This window comes from Podarcis vaucheri (assembly GCF_965113315.1).
Source record: "Podarcis vaucheri genome assembly, chromosome: 8".
NCBI lineage: Eukaryota > Metazoa > Chordata > Lepidosauria > Squamata > Lacertidae > Podarcis > Podarcis vaucheri.
In genome coordinates, this window is record NC_138766.1 from 53,063,803 (window position 1) to 53,085,371 (window position 21,569).

Below are 21,569 nucleotides of genomic sequence, written 5' to 3' on the forward strand. Positions count from 1 at the left end.
CGGCCTCCATTGCCTCCGCTAGCTCTCGCCCGGCGCAATTATTTAGTATAATTAGGTCTTTAACGTCCCTTGAAGGACAGCCAAATTTAAATAACAATTCGACACACAGCTGCGAGGCATTTGCGAGCTCTTTTACGGAGAAGGTCCTGTTGCTCCGCCATGACCTCCCTGCCAATTTGGATACAATGAAGGAACTGGAGGCCCCTCGACTGTCCTCGGGTCCAGTATTGGACCACTTTGACCGGATATCCCCAGCCGATGTGGACAGACTCCTCCAAGCTGGAAAGCCCACCACCTGTCCTCTTGACCCGTGCCCGTCTTGGCTGATTAGAGCGTGTCCAGACGAGGTGCGGGCCCCCCTGGGTGATATCATCAATTTGTCCCTTGGCACTGGGATATTCCCAGGGGAACTGAAGGAGGCAGTGGTGCGTCCGCTCTTAAAGAAAACATCATTAGATCCTTTAGATCTATCCAATTACCGCCCGGTTTCGAATCTTCCATTCCTGGGTAAGGTGATTGAGAGAGCGGTTGCTGAACAGCTTGGTAGGTTTCTGGATGAAACATCTGCTCTCGACCCATTCCAGTCCGGCTTCCGCGCTGGCCATGGGACCGAGACAGCTTTGGTCGCCCTAACAGATGATCTCCGCAGGCAGCTGGATCGAGGCGGGTCGGGACTGCTGATTCTTCTAGACCTGTCATCAGCCTTCGACATGGTCGATCACAAACTCCTGGACCGCCGCCTTGCCGACGTGGGGATCCAGGGCACAGTCCTTCAATGGCTGCGCTCGTTTCTCTCCGGTCGGGGACAGAGGGTGGCGCTTGGGGGGGAATTGTCATCGCGCCACTCCTTGGTGTGTGGAGTGCCTCAGGGTGCGATTCTCTCCCCGATGCTTTTTAACATCTTTATGCGCCCCCTCGCCCAGCTTGTCCGGAGTTTTGGGCTGGGTTGCCATCAGTATGCCGATGACACCCAACTCTATCTGTTGATGGATGGCCATCCTGACTCGGCCCCAGACACACTGACCAGATGTCTGGAAGCTGTGGCTGGATGGTTACGTGGGAGCCGGTTGAAGTTAAATCCTTCGAAGACAGAGGTCCTCTGGCTGGGACGGAGCGATATGGGATTGAGGGGGCAACTCCCGTCTCTTGCGGGGGTGCAATTAGTGCCAGCATCATCCGTGAAGAGTTTGGGTGTAATCTTCGATACCTCCCTCTCTATGGAGGCGCAGATTACAGCTATAACAAAGGCGGCATTTTTTCATCTCCGCCAAGCTAAGCAGTTGGCTCCTTATCTCTCTCGCCCTGACCTAGCCACTGTGATCCATGCGACGGTCACCTCCAGACTGGATTATTGTAACTCGCTCTACGTGGGGCTGCCCTTGAGACTGACCCAGAAACTCCAGCGGGTGCAGAATGCCGCGGCGAGACTCCTTACGGGGTCTTCGCTGCGAGATCATCTCCATCCAGTGCTGTACCAGCTGCACTGGCTCCCGGTGGAGTACAGGATCAGGTTTAAGGTGCTGGTTTTAACCTTTAAAGCCCTATACGGCCTAGGACCCTCGTACCTACGGGACCGCCTCTCCTGGTATGTCCCACAGAGAAATTTACGGTCTGCAAATAAAAACACCCTAAAGATCCCAGGCCTCAGAGAGGTTAGGCTGGCCTCAACTAGAGCCAGGGCCTTCTCGGCCGCGGCTCCAATCTGGTGGAACGCTCTGTCACAAGAGACTAGGGCCCTGCAGGACCTGACATCCTTCCGCAGGGCCTGCAAGACAGAGCTGTTCCACCAGGCCTTTTGTCAGGGCGCAGCCTGACCCCCTCCTCTGGCAATCTGCACAAAATTTTGCTTGATGGTTGCCATTAATTTGATTTTAATTTGATTTAATTAATTTTATAATGAATGTTTTAGAATGTTGAGCTATTTTGATTGTTGTTAGCCGCCCTGAGCCCAGCTTCGGCTGGGGAGGGCGGGATATAAATAAAATTTATTATTATTATTATTATTAAAGAAGATCACAACCACATCACTCTTCCTCCAGTTCTGCTCCACTGCTGTGAGCTAAGCCTTGATTTGGTTTAGTGTAACATTCAAACTTAGGCTTGATCTCCCCAAGGTTTGTTCTATGGCTTACTGCTCTTGATTTGTCACAAGCCTAAGTCTGGATGTACTGCTAGGCCAAACCATGGCTTATCTTATAGCAGCGCAACAGCAGTAGAACCAGAGGAGGAGCAACACGGCCACTGTCTTCTTCCCAGAACCCCCATGTTTGCTTGTGTGTGCTGTGCCATGATTTTGCTTAGCAGTGTGTGTGTGAACCAGGCCACTGTGGTCACAGTGTGTCTGTACGTATAAAGGACACAGACATGGGTTGCATCTCCAACAGTGTCCTTGTGGGCCCTTCATCTACTCTGCCTTGCCATGCTTATTTTCTTGAACACAATCTATTGATTTTTTAAAACTTATCATATCGGTGCTTAATTAAAAACTATATGACTGAAAATTTTGCTTCTAATAAGTTGTCCTGAATGAAACACTTATCTTCACTCTTCCTCAAGTGTTGTTTCTTTCACATTTTTTGTTCAGTTTCAGTTTTTATACATGCACCATTTAAGCAGATGGTTTTTACTGAAGGATGAATCCATTCTCAAGGGAGTGGGGGGGGTGGAGAGAGAGAGAGTGTGTGTCTGTAGCAAGACAATCTAAACCATACACAGAATTCCCAGTGGTCTCTTACCTTGCATTTAGAAAACAGTGTGTTGTGATGTAGAAGATAAAATTTGCAGAACTTTGTCTCATCCCAGATTCAAAGATAAATCCTGCGTTATCAACAAAGCTGAAGCATTTAAATACCTCAAAAAGTTTCATATGAAGGAAAATCTCATACAAATACATGTCCATATGCCTCATAACTGTATTAATTTTTAATTGGAGTACTACTCATTAAAGAATTGTTATTGACATTAAAACCAGCATGCTTTACTTCATTTAATCAGTAGTTTAGGCTGCAGGTCTAAACACACCAGGGAGTCGGTCACATTAGAGTGGGACTTGCCTCTGACTAAACATTCATGACTTTGCACTGCTAATTCAACTTAAAGCTACGCAACACAATTCTGTTTAGCAGGAAGTCAGTCCCACAGTGCTCAGTGGGGCTTTCCCCCATGGAACAGAGCATAAAAATGGAGTCTTGGGCTGTAATCCTATACCCATTTACCATAGCATAAGCATCACTGAGCTCAGTAGGACTGACTTCTGAGCAGTCAATAACCATTAATAAGTTATAATAAAAAGAGGACTGTCAACCAGTTTAATTTAAATTTAATCCATTTATTGACAATTCATCTATTAATTTATGTATCACCAAAACATAATTATAGGTACTCTTTCATTACCGTAAAGACAATGTGAGGAATCTTAAAATCTAATAAACTAAGGTTAAAATCCTGGGGTTATGATTAAGGTTACACTTACCTAGGAGTAAGTCCCATTGAACCTAATGGGACTTACTTCTGAATAGATGTGCATAGAATTGTACTGTAAAGTTACCACTCATTGTTAGGAATCGATATATTTAATGTTTTCTTTAATGTTTAATGTTACAGTAAATATATTCGAATCGCAGTAGCCTAAAAGAATAAGCAAATGTGCCTTTAGCTCCCTTTGGGAGATAGTTACAACATGTTAACGTAACATCAAACATGAAAGAAGATATTAAAGATACTTCATCTTCAAAAGAAAAATATTTTACTTTCAAAGATAAGCTTCCTGAAGGAGGAAAATAAGTTTACTTGATTTTTAAAAATTCAAAATGGCAAAGAGGCCATGCTGGAAACATAAGAAAAGCCCTGCCAGATCAGCTCCAGGTCAAGCATCCATTTCCCTAGCGTAGCCAGCCAGATGCTTTTGGAAAGTCCAAAAACTGGCCAGGAAAGCAGCTGTTTGCCCTCCTCTAGTATTTCCCATGGTGTTTAGAGGTATACTATCCCTGAACTTGGGAGATGCATTTAGCTGGAATGGTTTATAGCCACTGATAGACTTCTCCTCCATGAACTTTGTCAAATCCTTTTGAAGCTGCCTCTGTCAGCACGTATCACAGCATCTTTTAGCCATGAATTCCACAAGCTAATTGTGCAATATATTAATACTTCATTTTGTCTGGCCTGATTCAACTGCCAGGGAATTTCACGAAGCAATCTTGAGTGCTAGAGTTTCAAGAGAGAGTAATTTTCCTCTGTCCACATTCTCCACATGATTCATAGTTTTATTAACCTCTATTATGTAACTTTTTTTATATAGGTTACGGACTATTTTCCTCTCGACCTATATATTAATGTCTCTCCCAATTTTTGCTTGCCCTTCCCTCACAACAGTTTGCTCGACAGCCCAAACCGTCTAGATGAAGAGCACAGACTGATCGCAAGGTATGCAGCAAGACTGGCAGCCGAGACTACTTCATCAGTAAGTGTCTTTCATTAGGAGAAGGTGGTTTTGTTTTGTTTGAACTTGCTGAAATAAAAGGGTTGAGGAAAGCTACCACTTTTCCCTGGGATAGGCTTGTTTACTTAGGAGGAACTATCTCTAGCCATGCTGAAAGATTGATTGGCACAAGTCTAGAAGTCACTGCAATCTATAATAATAATAATAATAATAATAATAATAATAATTTATTTTTATACCCCACCCATCTGGCTGGGTTTCCGGTGGCTTCCAACAAAAAAATTAAAAAATACATTAAAAGATCAGTCATTAAAAACTTCCCTAAACATGGCTGCCTTCAAATGTCTTCTAAATGTCATATAGTTGTTTATTTCTTTGACATCTGATGGAAGGGCGTTCCACAGGGCAGGCGCCACTACCGAGAAGGCCCTCTGCCTGGTTCCCTGTAACTTCGCTTCTCACAGTGAGGGAACTGCCAGAAGGCCCTCAGCACTGGACCTCAGTGTCTGGGTTGAACGATGGGGGTAGAGACGTTCCTTCAGGCATATTGGGCCGAGGCTGTTTAGGGCTTTAAAGGTCAGCACCAACACTTTGAATTGTGCTCAGAAATGTACTGGGAGCCAATGTAGGTCTTTCAAGACTGGTGTTATGTGGTCTCGGCAGCCACTCCCAGTCACCATTCGAAAGGCACATGACTACTCAGAAGGAAGTTCTACTGAATTCAGTGGTGCCTGCTCCCAGCTGAGGTGGGTTAGGATTGTCGCATTAAAGTTGAAGATTGGAAATACTGACATCTCTGTGAGCATACATGATTTCTGGCTGCTGCCACAGCAAATGCTCAATCTCTGAGGCTGCTTTGGCAATACTGCAGGGGCAAAAGCAAAATCCAAGGCCCATCTGCCACATAACACCCTTAGGACAAGAGGGTCCTTAGCGGCAGGTAGGGTTCCCCATCACCACTACTGTTCGCTTTGTCCTTTCATCCTCCAAAACATATTCCTGCAAGTATCACAGGCTGAGAATGGGGTTTCTATTTCCAGGCCTTGGATTGCCTCAGAGAAATGATCCAGGTTTTGAGGGCTCAGGTCATTTCCAAGCTAATCCAAGGGGACTTTGGAAGAACTCAGTCATCCCTAAAATAGACCATGATTTCCAGTTAATGACAGACATTATTCCCCCACCATTGCTGCATGTGCAGCACAGTTTCTCACTGTAAAAGCTACTTATCATGTTCGTCATTCTGTGAGACTTGTCTCTGAAAATTATTACATGACAGTTGAAGGAAAGTCACTACTGCTGTAGAGAGAGTTCTCTTGCATCAGTGGAACAAAATATTGGCTAGTGCCACCAAGCAGAGGTTTTTCAAGAGGTTTTTCAGAGATGTTGTGCCACCCACCAGAGGACCTTCTCCATCTAGGAGAAGAAAGTGAGATCATGCTCATTATGACTTATTTGCTAAGCACTTGGAACAGTAAAATCACTTGAATCCATAGCTACTTATGTGCAATTCTGATTAAAATACAGCCAGTGAATACATTCAGAGCATTAGTTAGTCAGATTTTGTTGGGTATGTTTCAAGTGCTGTGGCCTCAGGCCTCTGTGATGCTGTCATTCCCCAACTGACCCTGTTCAATATAGCCAGGACTGCTTCAGCTGTGCTAGTATTCTATTGATAGTTAGCAAGTAATGAGCTCCTTCCCCCTCCCCTTGTTACTCATCTCAGTTGTCTTCAAAATGGGAGGGGAACAGCAGACTACTACTACTACTACTACTAATAATAATAATAATAATAATAATTTAGTAGTATTATTATTATTTATACCCCACCCATCTGGCTGGGATTCCCCAGCCACTCTGGGCAGCTTCCAACAAAATATTAAAATACCGTAATACATCAAACATTAAAAGCTTCTCTAAACAGGGCTGCCTTCAGATGTCTTCTAAAAGTCTGGTAGCTGTTGTTCTCTTTGACATCTGGTGGGAGGGCGTTCCACAGGGCGGGCGCCACTACCAAGAAGGCCCTCTGCCTGGTTCCCTGTAATTTGGCTTCTCACAGTGAGGGAACAGCCAGAAGGCCCTCGGCACTGGAACTCAGTGTCCGGGTAGAACGATGGGGGTGGAGACGCTCCTTCAGGTATACTAGGCTGAGAGTGTGCATCTTCTCTATAGCTTTGCCACTGGAGCACCAGCTACGTAGACGGTGCCAATGGCCAAATATTATCCTGACTTTTTGATTACTGATGGTGTCGTAAACCAAGGAGTGCTTCTGTCATGAGGAGGAACAGGGAAGGAGGGAGATTGACCACAAGGTCTTCTGAGGAAATTCTTAACAGATACTGTCAATTAACCAAGTGGTTATGAGAGAAGTGTGACTGGATGGAATGAAGGCCAAAATAATTTATGTGGGCCAGAAATCAGTTAATTGCTAGTCACTTTCAGTGCAGTGTCTCAGGTGTATGTATTTGGTTCTTCCACCCAATATCACACAGTGGACTTTTGGTCACACAATTGGATTTCCCTTTCTTCTTCTTTACCTCAATCCTCCAGAGCACATTTTGTGGGTGTGCAGAAGGCTACAGTGGGAAAGGGAATGATGGGGATTTCAGTTTTGTTTTTGTATTGTGTGGACCACCTTGAGTTTCTTTGAAAATCAGGCAGGGTATAAATTTTTGTAATTAATTGAAGTTGAATAAACACCTTTACACAAGCATTGCTGTACGATATCAGTCATATGGTTAATATGTGTATGAATACAGAAAGGACAAAAGATGGGCATGTCTATCTTTAAACAATATACTTTTATTTGCCATTGTTATTGACATGAACAACCTGTCTTCCAGCAACTGCAACAGCAACCACAACCACAACAGAGAGGTGCTCCAGATATCTCATTCTCTATTGATGCTAATAAGCAACAAAGACAGCTTATTGCAGAACTTGAAAATAAGAACAGGTAAGAGTCTGTTGTAACCTACCTCCAAGCTAAATGTATGTCTGCAGATAGAAACAAAATGTATCAAGTATCAAGGCAGAGTTGACCAAAACTGTGGTGAGTCTGTCATGAGGGAACCTATAGATGCAGTATAATACACTGGGGCCACTGTTTGTTTCTGGGTTTTGGATTTAATTTTATATACAATAAGACAATCTGTACTTAAGCAGTGCCTCCTAGTTGCAGCATCTGAGCTTTCAGTTTTTCCATGTAGCAGATTTTGGGGCAGTGTGAAGAGGTACCTCTCTTTGGGATGGGGAGGGGGGAGGCATCTCAGAGTCCAGGGGCAGCAGCAGAGGCTGCCTGGAGGACTCGCAATGAGAGGTGAGAGGAGAGGAGGCTGAGGGAACACTCCACAAGGGAGGGTGTTTGAAAAAGGGTGAGAGGCTGCCAGCTCTGCAGGCAAGGGGTGACATAACTGGGCTCCTGAGCCCCACAGGGGTGCCACAGAAAGAATGTAGTTGGTCAGGGGAACCATGGACCCCAAAAAAATGAAAACCTTTGCTCTAGCATAACAAAAAAGAAGAAACAGACACTTTGTGGTTTGTTAAGTGATGGGGAAATGCATTGAAAAGTGTGAGATGAACAATTGGCTAATGAGAATACATATAAACACCCCATAAGAAATCGAAATGAATGTAGGACAAATGCTCATCATTGTTTAACCACCCCACAAACAAATCAGTAAGAATGTTCAACAGAGTCCAACTAGGTAAATCCAGAAGTGTTGCATCACGCGAGAGTGAAGGCGCTGTGCTATCTTCCAGGCAGGTGGGACGCTCTTGCTTACCAAGAGAGAGAGGAGCTAGGTGGCAGGGAAGTCAGCACAGTGCAAACACACTAGGTGCTCCTGCTGGTGCTTTTGCACCATATTTACCTCCCTGCCGCCTCTCCCTCGAGGCAAGCAACAGTAACCCACCTGCCAGTTAGTGAAGCAGTTCCCCTGTCACCAGCTGCTCCTGATGTGCTTTTGTGCAGGCACAAGCCAGGATGAATGCCCAATAAACAGGTCATTTAGAGGGGCTCTCGGTGAAAACGTTACTGACGGCTTACCTCTTCTTCTTCTCTACTTCTGTAAGAGAAATCTTACAAGAGATTCACAGGCTGCGACTTGAACATGAGCAGGCGTCTCAACCCACTCCAGAGAAGGCAGCGCAGAATCCTACTCTCCTGGCAGAACTTCGGCTCCTGAGGTAAGTACATACAGTATATTATATTCAGCCAATGACTTCAGAGGTTTTTTATATAAAAAATAATAATAACACAATCTTACACATCTCTGCTCAGAAATAAGCCACATTGAGTTCAGTAGGGCACACTACCAGGTAGCATATATTGTTTTGAGGTTGTGTTTTGCATTATTGATTTTACTAATGGAGTTGTCAAAAGATAACTCTTCCTCTAACTAGAAAAAAATAATGGCAGCAACATGCAGCATTAGTGTTGTAGAACTGATTAGAAAGTGATCAAGATCAATGTTCAAGTTTAACTGTTTCCCTTTTGGAGACCCATCCTAAAATGTGTTTTAAAATACTACAAATAGGGTGAAATAGTTTTACTTTTTTAAAAAAAAAAAGTCCCTTGATTATGCAGTGCTGGAATTTTTACTTGACTCTCTGAGGCTGTAATCCTGTGTACACCATCCTAGGGGTAAGCCAGTGTGTGTGGTGCTTGTTTTTGCATTTCTTTGATTTTGCTTCACAGATAAAAAAAAAACATAATAACTTTCTTTAAATTTATTGACACTGGATGTCCTTAGGGAGCTTTGTCAACAGAGATCTGTCCTCCATTTTAATTTGCAATGTCACAGGAAGCAGTATCTGTCCAAGCTTGTGTGAGGTCAGAATAGTAATAGTTAATTAACAGTTAAAGGGGCTTATTTTAATTCCTTGCACAACATTTGCAAAATAGCCAAATGAAAGCTTCTCAACATAATGAAAATATAAGTAGGGACTATGTGGTTGTTCCCCAAGTGTTTTGTGCAGTGTACTGGCTATTTCACAGTCCCAGGTTCTCTAATAAAAATATCACTTTGGTTCTCTAACCTGAACACCAGGCTTTGGCAATCTAGGGCCCTCCAGGTGTTTTGAACTACAACCAGTGCTTTTTTCTGGGGGTACGCAAAGGTATGCAGTACCAGCACCTTTTTTTCTCGAAGAAAAGCACTGACTAGAACACTAATCTGCATTCTGCTTAAAGGCTGTTCTTGCTGGGGGGGGGGTCAAAAGATCCATGAAAGCTCAAAAAGTCGGCCCAGTAAACTGAAGGTAATTATTAAATTGTCATTCTAGTTGGCTAAGAAGTTGAGAGTGGAAGTTAAGATAATGTCTGTAAGGACTCTTCCAGACATCCTTTTCTATTGAGCATTCATCATGATTTGTGCTCGTTAAGTTATTTCAGCAGCTCTATGTTATCCCCAATTATCACTCAACTTTAAAAGAAACAAAACAAAAAAAAAACCCAGAAGTTAGTACCTCCTTAAAGGACACTGAACATGTTCCTTACATTGAAAAGTATAGTGTTTGAACCTGTATCTGTTGATACTCTAGTCAGCAGGGAATGAACATGTATGTGAATGCACTTTTGAGGCAATGTGTGTTGTGCCAAATAATCAGCAAATAGATGCAAGATCATACTCAGCAGTGTGGCATCAGTTTGTCCTGGATCAGGAGACCTTGTGGAATAGCTGAATTACCAGGGAAAGGAATCCCAGGAGCTAGAGTAACACATATTGAAAAAGCAACTTCTTTTTCAGCCGACAGTTAAATAGGCTTTACCAACTTGAATTCGCAATGGCAGAAGGAGAGCAGATTCTGACAAAAATCCAGGACGTTCAGGAAATGTCAGCCTTTTGTGTAGGCAGACTTTTAGCCGGTAAACATTTGATCCATTAGAATCATAGAGTTGGAATAGACCACAAGGGCCATCGAGTCCAACCCCCCTGCCAAGCAGGAAACACCATCAGAGCACTCCTGACATATGGTTGTCAAGCCTCTGCTTAAAGACCTCCAAAGAAGGAGACTCCACCACACTCCTTGGCAGCAAATTCCACTGTCGAACAGCTCTTACTGTCAGGAAGTTCTTCCTAATGTTTAGGTGGGTCACCTTGAGCAAATTATCCCCTCTCAGCCTGACCCATTTTATGGAATGTTGTGGAGACAAATTAAGAAATGAGGAAAGGACTATCTATGTTGTCCTGAGCTTCTTGGAATAAGAGACAGATAAAAACAAATAATAAATATATATTTGGTGCACTGGAGTAGCATGGTGGTGAGCTAGGAAAAGATTCTGGAGGGCTTGTCCATGGCACCTCATCTGCTGCAAGCTCCATGTTTTGAATTGTGCTCATGGGCAGTCTTGGGGCAAAAACTTCCTGCATAGGAAATCAGGTGCAACATTATACCACATGTTTTGGATTACAAATGCAGGCTTTTCCACTGCATGTTCATTTGTCTGTGAAGCTTTGGAATGGTTAGCTACATGTTCTGATCTTAAATGCTTATTTCTTAGGCAGAGGAAAGATGAGCTTGAACAGAGGATGTCAGCTCTTCAGGAAAGCCGGAGAGAACTCATGGTTCAGTTAGAAGGCCTCATGAAACTGCTAAAGGTAAACTATTTTAATTCCCACGCCTATATGATTTCTCTCCTAGACCAGGGATGTGGAACCTGTAGCCCTCCAGATGATGTATGAGTCCACCCTTCCCTGAGCACTGGCCATGCTGATTGGGGTTGATGGAGTCTAACAGCAGCTCAGGGGACTCCAGATTTCCCATCCCTGCCATAGATGTTTGTTCTGGGAAATACCTCCCACTAACTTCAGATATTAATCATTCCCATTGCCCAGACAAATAGGTTGCTGTTGCTGTTACTTAGTATGCCCTTTTAAATGCCCTTTTCTCCAGGTACTTAGTATTGAGGGGCTAAGGAGTGTTGTTGCTAGTTGTCATATTTCATTATATACACCCCTTGTTTATTAACAGCTTCAACCTAAATGATTTGGAATGGGACTAATGTGCAGAAATGCATCCCTTTGATAACAGAAATTCAGTTGGGGAGGGGAGGGGGCAGATGGGCAAGGACTCAACTTCTTTGTTTGGAATTTTGTTCATATTTTAAAAAATCAGTCCTGGCATAAACTAGCCTAGTCTCATTAAACTTAATACCTGCAGGGGCTACAATTATATTATTTTCCTGCTAGCTACCCCTATTTAACAAAGTATATTCATTGATATACAGAGGTGCACAGCAAAAGAGCTATTGAGCCATCTTTGCTGTTTCTCAATCCTGTATAGAATCATAGAAGGGTCCCAAGGGTCATCTAGTCCAACCCCCTGCAATGCAGGAATCTCAGCTAAAACATCCATGATATCTGTCATGGATATGGGCATCTATCCTCTGCATAAAAATATCCAAGGAAGGAGGCTCATAATATATACATAATATATTTGCATCCAACAACATGACAATCTTTAGGAAATTTGAGGCTGGCCCCTTTTATGGTTTGAGGCACCACTTAACTTGGAGCTGTGTTGCTATATAGCCACTCCTGTTGTTATGTATGTACAGTGAGAACATTTAAAATGTAAGAGTCCTGCTGAATCTGACCATCTACAGTACTCTAGCAGTGATTAGCCAGGTCACTCCAAAATGGGAGAGAAAGGCAACAGCTGCCCTTCATTCCTTCCCCCCCGAAATTGATGTTCAGAAGTATGCTGTTCTAAGATCAAGGGCTGACAATCCTGCTCTGTAGCTGCAGCTCTCTCCCCTATCTCATACTTTAAGCTCAGACTCATCTGACTCGCAATGATCCAATCTTTCTTTAGGAAGAAGAATTGAAGCAGGGAGTAAGTTATTTACTCTGTAGATGTCACTAACTCTTAAGAAGTGCTCCTGTGATCCAAATGTGTGCTTACTACATCTGCTTGAAATGCGTTTACATGCTCTGGACCAATAAATAACACTACCTCGCATGTCTTTAACCTTTTATCTGAGAAGTTAAGGTACTTTAAACAGCTGTTATGGCTTTCTTGAGAGGTCAGCAACAAACCTAACAGATCTCTGTGGCTCACTACTAATATAATGGTATCTTTGGCATGAAGAGCAATAACTCTTCAATGCTGTCCAACACAAACTATTGAATTGTGTGAACGTGAGCAAACTCCTTGAAGTTGAAAATGTAGAGGTACTTCAGATTGATGAAATGCTAAGTCCATCCCCCAACCCAAGTAACAGCTTTGAGAATATTTGAAAAAAAATTCCATAACCTATTTGTACTGAAAATGCACTAAGGTTGTGTTTGTAATTATCTTTGCAAATGCATTAAATCACACTAAAGCCAATGGAATAATGTCGCTTAAGTGACTAAAGTGTAGCATTCTCACTGGCTCAGGAAGTGTTGAGGGATTTCTCACTATAATAAAGCAGAGTTTTGTTTCTTGGTTCAGCTACAAAATCAATGTGCAGTAGCTAGAACTATGTGCACACAGACAAGGAGAAAACTGGTAGTATTGGGCCATAGCTGATCTATTGGTATACAGTGGTACCTCGGGTTAAGAACCTGAAACTGTTCTTAACCTGAAACTGTTCTTAACCTGAGGCACCACTTTAGCTAATGGGGCCTCCTGCTGCCGCCGCACCACCACCACACGATTTCTGTTCTCATCCTGAAGCAAAGTTCTTAACCCGAGGTACTATTTCTGGGTTAGCAGAGTCTGTAACCAGAATCACCTGTAACCTGAGGTACCACTGTATCTGCATTAAAAGTACTATTGTTACTTTTCATAATGTAAGATTTGAGCCCACTTTTTTATTGAACCCAACTCACTGAACTCATTTAAGTGAACAATCATTCAAATTGCAGTTTTATGCTGAATTTTCACTCAGATATTTTCAATATGAAAAGTAGGTTTTGAGGAGTGTGAAAAGCATCCTGACCTCCCCACTCCACATTTTTATGGTGTTGGGAAGGTTACATCTGATCATGGCCCCAAAATGTTACTGCTTCTTTGCAACTTCAATGGTTTCTTTCTCCTTCAGTGCAAGATCCCTGCCAATCAGTGATCACATAGGGCTACTGATGGCACCAGAGCATAAAAATCACATTTGTCTAACAGACAACACTGAGGGTTGTGCTTTCATTTTAAAATATTCATGTCCTACCTTTCTGGGGGGTGGGCTGTGGAATATCCAAGTTGACTACACTGCATGGCAAAACTTTTGCCACACATTTTTGCATCTGACTACTAGTGACAGCAATGCAGTGAAAAAAGACGACATCCCCATTTGGATGTGCATCTGAATACCAGTTTTCTCTATCAACACTGTGTTACTTTCACAGGCTGCACATCCACTTGCACATCTCCACCCATATTGTACCACAACCAGTCGAGAACATTTAACTAGGAGGAACAAAGGAGCATCTACCTTCTGTCTTTCCTCCTCCTCACTTTCCCCAAACCCCATCCATTTGTGAATACTTTTTCACAAAAGGGTGTTCAGCCAGCAAAGTGGGAGCTTTTCATGAGGGGTGAAAAGGGGGGGACCCACTCTGTTTCAGCTCAGCATAAATGCATACCGTTATAAAGGGCAAAGATATACAAATCTATCATATATATTTTCTGCTTAGTGTACTAAGCATTTCTGTTTTCCATGTTCCTAATTTTTCTGTTCAGAAATGTAGCTCTTTTATTTTGTATAGATTTCTACCCTGGTGATTCTAACCTGTGAGCCACTCCAGGTTCCAGCAGAGGGAGCTACATACCAAAGACTAACAGAAGAGATTTGTTTTAAGTTTTACCGAACTGAGGGTAGGGTGATTGTAGATAAAACATAAGTATCTTACTACTAGTTTATTATCAGTGCACTCAATGAGAAGATACAGATGACATTTCTCATTAAAATTGTCATTGTCTAAATTATAGCTGCTGTAACAGGAAACAGATTTGTCTGTTTGCAGACATAACACCAGTGTGAGCTTGACTAAAATATTTTTTAAAAAAACCTAGAAATGCCAAATAGATACTTCCAGAACTAAGAACCCAAAGCAGCTCCCATACTTTTCTCCAGGCTCTACTAGTGTTTGTCTGGGCATCAAGATTCTAGCCACAATGAATAGTGTAAACTGTGGGGTTGGCAGTTAAGGGATAGAATGGAGCTATCTCCATACAGAAATCCACATTGGAACCATGGCTTCCAGAAATGGGGATAGTAATTCCAGAGTGGACACAGAACTTACAGCAAGTTCAAGACACAATCCAGAAATAAAGAGAAGTTTCTGGTGTGGGGTTGAGGATGTTCCCTCCTGCCTTGCGCTAGTGCAAAAATGCAGCTGAATGCTCCAGTTGCATTTGAAGGTCTTCTATACAGTGAGGTTTGTTGTGTTGTGTTGTGTTGTGTTGTGTTGTGTTGTGTTGTGTTGTGTTGTGTTGTGTTTTACCTTTGCCTTACTGAATTAGAGTGGACTGAGGAAACCATTCCTGCTTCCATGATCCAGTTCAAAATTTTGGTAGGGCAGAATTGAAACAATCCACTCTCTGTCACGACTCTGCAAGCTCCCAATCTACCCCCATTCATCCTTTCTTCTAAGCAATGGAAAGGAAAACAATTATCTGCCTAGGTCTCTCAGTTTCAAGGCCAAGAATCAAGGGACGAAGCCTTTCGCCCCACAAACACACCACTACCTCACCTGGTGTGACAATTTTTGCACGAGGCTCTACCCCAGTATATCAGAGTCCACTGAACTCTACCCTCTAGAATATTTGAGCCCCTCTCCCTGGCCCTGAGGGCCCTATCCACCCAAACACCAGAACTACTGTTCTCAGGAGTTGGCAGCCCTCAAACAGGAAGTGAGCTGAGCTTGGAGTGCCCCCAGGCCTGGCGGAAGTAGCTTAGATGTCACTTCAGCCCAGCGACAGTTTCCCTACAAATTCCCAGGATTCCCAAACATTTTTGCCACATCAGGAGCAAAACAGTGACTTGAAAGTGGGGTGTTGCTGTGGAAAGAACTTGGAAGAATGGACCACACCTCTTTGGCTGTCCACTTCCCACTATGAGCCTATTAGCAACTGTACTCTACTTCTAAAAAGTAAAGTCAATTAAGTTTTGTTCAAAGTAGACCCATTGAAATTAAGGGCCCTAACCTAGACATGTTAAACTTTGATGGCTCTACCCTGAGAAAAACTTACCGTATTTTTTGCTCTATAACACACCCCAGACCATAACACGCACATAGTTTTTAGAGGAGGAAAACAAGAAAAAAAATATTCTACACGAAACAGTGGGTGTATGATTTTTGTGGTTCATGCTGTGGCCACAGACATGTGATCTGACGGTGAGTTTGGAGTAGCCCAATGCAAAAATCCTGAGGATCCATGTGGACCCATGCTTTGTAACCACGTTTTAAGTGGGGAGGGAAGGAAAAGCACTCAAGGGACAAGGGACACGCGTGGGGTGTGTGGAGAAGGATGCTGCTAATAATGCAGGCGAGGGGTTTAAGGGGAGAAGGAACACACGCAGGCTCTTTAAAGGAGCCAACCGGACAGGAGCCGCTTACACTCGTGTAAGCGGCTCCTACTCCTCTCCTGCTTTGCTCCTTTAAAGCAAGCAGGCTCTCTGTCCCTCTCTCCTCCAAACTCAGCGGCTCGTCTCCCACTTTGCTGTTTCAAAGCGAGCCACGGAGGAGGGAAGGAAGGGGAACCATGGATCCTCTGCTCGTGACTGCAGCAGATCCCCCCCCCCCGCCACCCATAGGCATTACCTCCATAACACGCACAGACATTTCCCCTTACTTTCTAGGAGGAAAAAAGTGAGTGTTATGGAGCAAAAAATATGGTAGTTGAATACCGCTCATTAGTTCCATGTATAGACTCCTATCTCTGCAGTCCATTCCCATTCCTTGCACAGAGTTCGTAACTCTAAAGCAGGTCTGCAAAACCTGTAACCCACCAAGCTGAATGCTGCTCATCAACTCTGTATGGCAACCAGGTGAGGCTCAGTAAACCACCTGCTGCTGCTCCCTACGTGGGATGAGAAAAACAGGATTAGCTGGTAGAGAATCGATGAGTATAAGATCTTTGTGTATTCTGTGATGTGTTCTGCTCACTTTCACTGACCAACTACATGTCTTTCTTATGACTGATGTTAAAACACTTTGTCCAAGATTAAGAGACCCTCCTTAGACTCACATAAAAGGCTTGCATGCACTCATGCTGGGGTTTGCTGTTTGGTTTTGTTTCTTAACAATAGCTATTTGTGCTGTGTTTTAGGGCCAAACTGTGCATTGCCTTAAACATACAGCCAATGATAACTTGCATCATCTCCTAACAAGCTTTAATTAAAGCAGAAGGTGTGACCTGACATCATCACGCTTAGCAATTTCCTTCCCTACCTTGCACCACCATAAGCAGAAGCCTTTGAAAGACAGCCAGGGCAGAGAAGCACTGGGCATGAGGATGGCATGGAGTACTGGGTCCATTTCAGGACCCCACACTTCTAGTATTTGTTTTGGAAAGGAGTTCCTACGTCTAATTTTTGAACAGAGTTCTTTTCTGTATGAAAAGTTAACAATTCTAGCCAAGACTTCCAGTCTTCTTAATGCAAAGACTTCTGCATCTGTGCAACTTTTCTTATATACTTTGTAAAACACCTAGAAGCATATTTTGGCATTAAGCAGAATATAATAGTAACAGTAATAATAGTAATGCAAAATAGAAGACTGTATTGTATTACTATGCACATTGTTAACATGTAAAATATAAAATATAACATTGTTATATTTTCCATGGGGGGATGGAAGTTCCATATATGGGTTTTTTTTAATGTCCATTTGAACGCTGGAACTTATCCTTTTGGCCATTTCTCCTGTCTTACTTCACTACATTTTTGCATTTCTGCTGTTTTACTAGTCTGCACGCCTGACCCTATTAACTAACAAAGAGACTGATGTGCTCGCTTTCCATCAGGATGATCCCAGTATTCAGCATGACATGGCATTTTCTGACTGTTTGCACAGTAGGAATATAATTGGCGATGGCAGCACTGGGGCGCTCTCTGCTGTAAGTCATGCTTAACCCACTTAGCAAACCTTTTTATTCCAGACCCAAGGGGCAGGCTCCCCACGCTCTTCTCCCAGCCACACTATCAGCCGGCCTATTCCTATGCCCATCAGATCTGCGTCTGCCTGCTCGACTCCAGCCCACACACCTCAGGACTCTCTGACAGGCGTGGGAGGAGATGTGCAGGAAGCCTTTGCGCAAGGTAAGTTGTGCAGAGCATCCTTTGCTACAAAGTGGATGTCCTTAGGAATAGTCAGCAGCGGTGGGGGAAATGCCCTGCAACTCAATGACTTCTTCCCTTATCATACATATGCCATGTCATCTATAAATGAATTTTTTATCATTTAAGGTGGGCATAGCCACTGATGCGTCCAGATCAGCCCCGGAAGCATGGCCAATGGTTGGGGTTGATGAGAGCTGTACTCCAACAACATCTGGAAGGCACCCCGATTTAGGCTAATTAAAAGCTTGTGTTTAGAACAAGTGGTATCAGTGAGAGGGTTCCTAATGGCATAAAACAATTGTAAAAAGTTAGTATTGTTTCACCATAATGAAAAGCATGAGGAAGAGATTTGGCCTAACTAACTAAACAAGCCAGGCTTTCTAGATTATCTGCAACAGACACAACATCCTCTATTAATCAAGTGTACATAAAGATGCATTGTATTCTCTGGCCATAGCAATTATACTTCTTCATAATGTGCCACATTGTTGCATGATAATTTCTCATGCCAGCTGTTTGACTCCTCCGAGTCCTCTTCATTGGCCTCCAAGTCCCTATAACAAAAGTGATTCTTTTGTTAGAAGCACCAATTCCCCGATATTGCTTTAGTGCATAGGCGAGGACGAAATACAGAGCCCAGGGACCAAATGCAGTCCTCCAGGGCTGTGTATTTGGTCCTCAGGACTCTCTGCAGGCCACACACCCTCCCCAGGCTGCATCTCTCATAGACTGTGCTCTGTTCTCTTGTCTGAATGTGTATTGTCCTTGGGTTCTAATGCCTCTTGCTTGCCTGGATAGAAGGTGGGAAGACGTGGGGGTGTATGTATGGATAATTCTGAACTGTGTGGTTTGAACATAGCCTCCACTAGAATATAACCTCAATGAAAGGCTGTAAGAAAGGGTTAAAAGTCCCTCCACTGCTCAGCCTGCTTTTTGCTTCTGGCCCGGATCACCAGTCCAGCATGCAGTCTCTGGAAGATTGCCCACAGGGGAATGTAGGCTTTGGGCTGAAGAAGACCCCCCTCCCCAGTCTTTGTGGATAGTGCATGTGGGCTGGAGCAGTAAACAGTTGCTGAAAGTATAAGCTTCCAATGGAGGAGGAAGCGGGTAAGAAACTGGGAAACTGTGTTAGAAAATGCAAAATATATGAATTTTGTATTTGGTTCGTAAGCAATGAAGATCCATAGCAAATAAAGCTACAACTAATCCAGAATGCGGCAGCTAGACTGGTGACTGGGAGCGGCCGCCGAGACCATATAACACCAGTCTTGAAAGACCTACATTGGCTCCCAGTACGTTTCCGAGCACAATTCAAAGTGTTGGTGCTGACCTTTAAAGCCCTAAACGGCCTCGGTCCAGTATACCTGAAGGAGCGTCTCCACCCCCACCATTCTACCCGGACACTGAGGTCCAGCACCGAGGGCCTTCTGGCGGTTCCCTCATTGCGAGAAGCAAAGCTACAGGGAACCAGGCAGAGGGCCTTCTCGGTAGTGGCGCCCGCCCTGTGGAACGCCCTTCCAGCAGATGTCAAAGCGATAAACAACTACCTGACATTCAGAAGACATCTTAAGGCAGCCCTGTTCAGGGAAGTTTTTAACGTGTGATATTTTACTGTATTTTGGGTTTTTATGGAAGCCGCCCAGAGTGGCTGGGGAGGCCCAGCCAGATGGGCGGGGTATAAATAATAAATTATTATTATTATTATTATTATTATTATTATTATTATTATTATTAGCATGGGAAGGATTAAAAGCCAGGTTGCTGTTTTTAACTCAGTGGAAAATGGGGTTGGTTTTTTATTTGTTTGTTTTTGTAGTGTTCATCATGGAACTAGCTCATTAGAAAGTTTTATCGGAAGGGATGGGGAACCTGTGTCCCTTCAGATGATGTTGGGACTTCATTATCCCTGACTACTGGCCATGCTGGCAAGAGATGATGGGAGCTTGACCTCAACAATATTTGTGGGGCCAGACATCCCCTACCCTGGTTCTACCAGTTTAAGATCAGTGGCCAACATTAGTTTAGTGAAGCTGGGTTTTTGAGGGCTTGGGCAGGCACCATGAACTCTCTGAGGTTTTGTTTTCATTGGCTGATCACAACACCATAGCAAACCTTGCTTTGGAATGCCCTCTGAGTTTCCAAAGTTGATTGTGACATGGAAAGCAGTCTGGATATCCCATTCCTTTGGATCCTTGTCTATAGTTTATTCTAGATTGGTGGCACCAGCATTAGATGAAACACTGAGCAGTGGTTGCTGTGTGGTGTAGGAAAGGGGAAACGACGCCCACATGAAAGCTACATGAATATAGATCTAAAATGTGTTTTTCATTTACTGCACTGCAGTTTAATTACACTCTAGGTTGTTAAGCTTACAAGGGGTAAGGAAACCTCTGAACATAAAGTTTTGCTTGTCTTCCCAGGTTCAAGAAGAAATTTAAGGAATGACTTGCTGGTAGCAGCAGATTCAATCACCAACACTATGTCTTCTCTGGTGAAAGAACTGAACTCAGGTCTGATTATTTAAAAGCAGAATTAATATTTAACCATTCAACACTCTTTTTAAAAAACCATAATGTTTATAGACTACAAAAAGAGATGTACAGTATGTTATGTGGAAGATGTTTTTAATATGTAAGGAGAAATGTGTGGCAAATTCTGTTGAAGACAGTTGCCCCCATCCAAGGTAACTAGAGTGCAACGCTCAGAGTTTCTTTCTCTCTCCCACTCACTCACACACAAAATCAATTTTTTACTCTTGAAGCAGAGTTGCATAGTTTAACGCTACATGGGTAACAAAAGAGATCCAAAACTCTGTGCTGTTTTGCATAAGAAGGTTTGACAGCAACCTATTGTTAGAGCTGTGGCACTGTGGTGCCCATGCTGACCCCTTCATTGGTCAAAGGGAATCAGCATGGGGATTGGCCTAATGCCTGTGTAGTTAAGGGATGTCAAGGTGCACTAAATAATCATACCTGCTACACAATAAATAATCTCTATGCATATGTCAGAATGAGTATCAGCAGTATATGAGTAAAGTAAGCAAACTCTTTAGTTAAAAACTGTATGCAACTGGTGTGTTTATAGCTATTTAGGATGGTGGTGTAAAGTCAGTCTGTGCTAGAAACATGAGAGAAACTTCCTAGAGTTCATGCAATCATAGTACCATTGGCGCCTTTCTTCCCACAGAAGTTGGAAGTGAGACAGAGAGTAATGTGGATTCTGAGTTTGGTCGGACTCATTTTGATGACCTTGTTCCATCGCCAACTTCTGAAAAGGCTTTCCTTGCGCAGATTCATGCCCGGAAGCCAGGATACCTTCACAGTGCAGCTGCCTCTGGCACCATCCGCAGTGATATGTGGGTAACCCCTTGTGCTCATTATCTCTCTTTCCTTTTTAAATAATATATATTCCATATTGTCTTCAATAAACCATCTCTGAAGCTAAGCAAATGTGGTATGTACATGTAATATGGAGTTGCTCTCTTAACCAAATATTAGGCCAAGAATAGCAATGAGGGCTATTGTGTTTAAATCCATTTTATGAATCTCACAGCCTTCAAAAGAAAAACAATTATGCGGTGATTTTAACTTGGAAATTCAGCACTAGAGCAAATAAATGTAGAAACTGTTTGTTTTCAGGGCAGAGCCCTTTACTAGGAGATGAATTTAGCAATTGCTGACCTCCAGCTAGAGGAAAATAATGTTTCCAGTGGATATTGTTACAGTACTGTATATGTTTGTGGGGTGGTAGGCCGTAGGCCTGGGCCCCTTCTAATTCCTGAGATATCCAGGCTAGCTTCTTGGTGAGGTGATAGCCTAGGTCATGGGCCTTTAAGGGAACAGGGGAAATGGCTCAGAAATTAGC

General features: G+C 43.2%; 1 protein-coding gene and 1 long non-coding RNA gene across 26 annotated transcripts in view; one reads left to right on the plus strand and one right to left on the minus strand.

Annotated features, from left to right (window-relative positions):
- The window catches only part of DTNA (dystrobrevin alpha), a 199,308-nt gene that overhangs the window by 166,780 nt on the left and 10,959 nt on the right, over positions 1-21,569 (plus strand). For 17 of the 25 annotated variants that reach the window (XM_082234769.1, XM_082234788.1, XM_082234792.1 and 14 more), the window contains 8 exons: positions 4,372-4,459; positions 7,279-7,391; positions 8,510-8,623; positions 10,941-11,037; positions 12,254-12,274; positions 17,525-17,684; positions 20,126-20,215; positions 20,892-21,060. In XM_082234769.1, the coding sequence (XP_082090895.1) occupies positions 4,372-4,459; positions 7,279-7,391; positions 8,510-8,623; positions 10,941-11,037; positions 12,254-12,274; positions 17,525-17,684; positions 20,126-20,215; positions 20,892-21,060 (852 nt within the window). Of the gene's footprint in view, positions 1-4,371; positions 4,466-7,278; positions 7,392-8,509; positions 8,624-10,940; positions 11,038-12,253; positions 12,275-17,524; positions 17,685-20,125; positions 20,216-20,891; positions 21,061-21,569 lie in introns of all 25 variants that reach the window. The other 8 variants (XM_082234787.1, XM_082234786.1, XM_082234785.1 and 5 more) reach the window with 2 other exon arrangements.
- Positions 1-21,569, minus strand: part of LOC309539080 — a 204,004-nt gene that overhangs the window by 51,744 nt on the left and 130,691 nt on the right. The gene's annotated exons all lie outside the window — the stretch shown is intronic.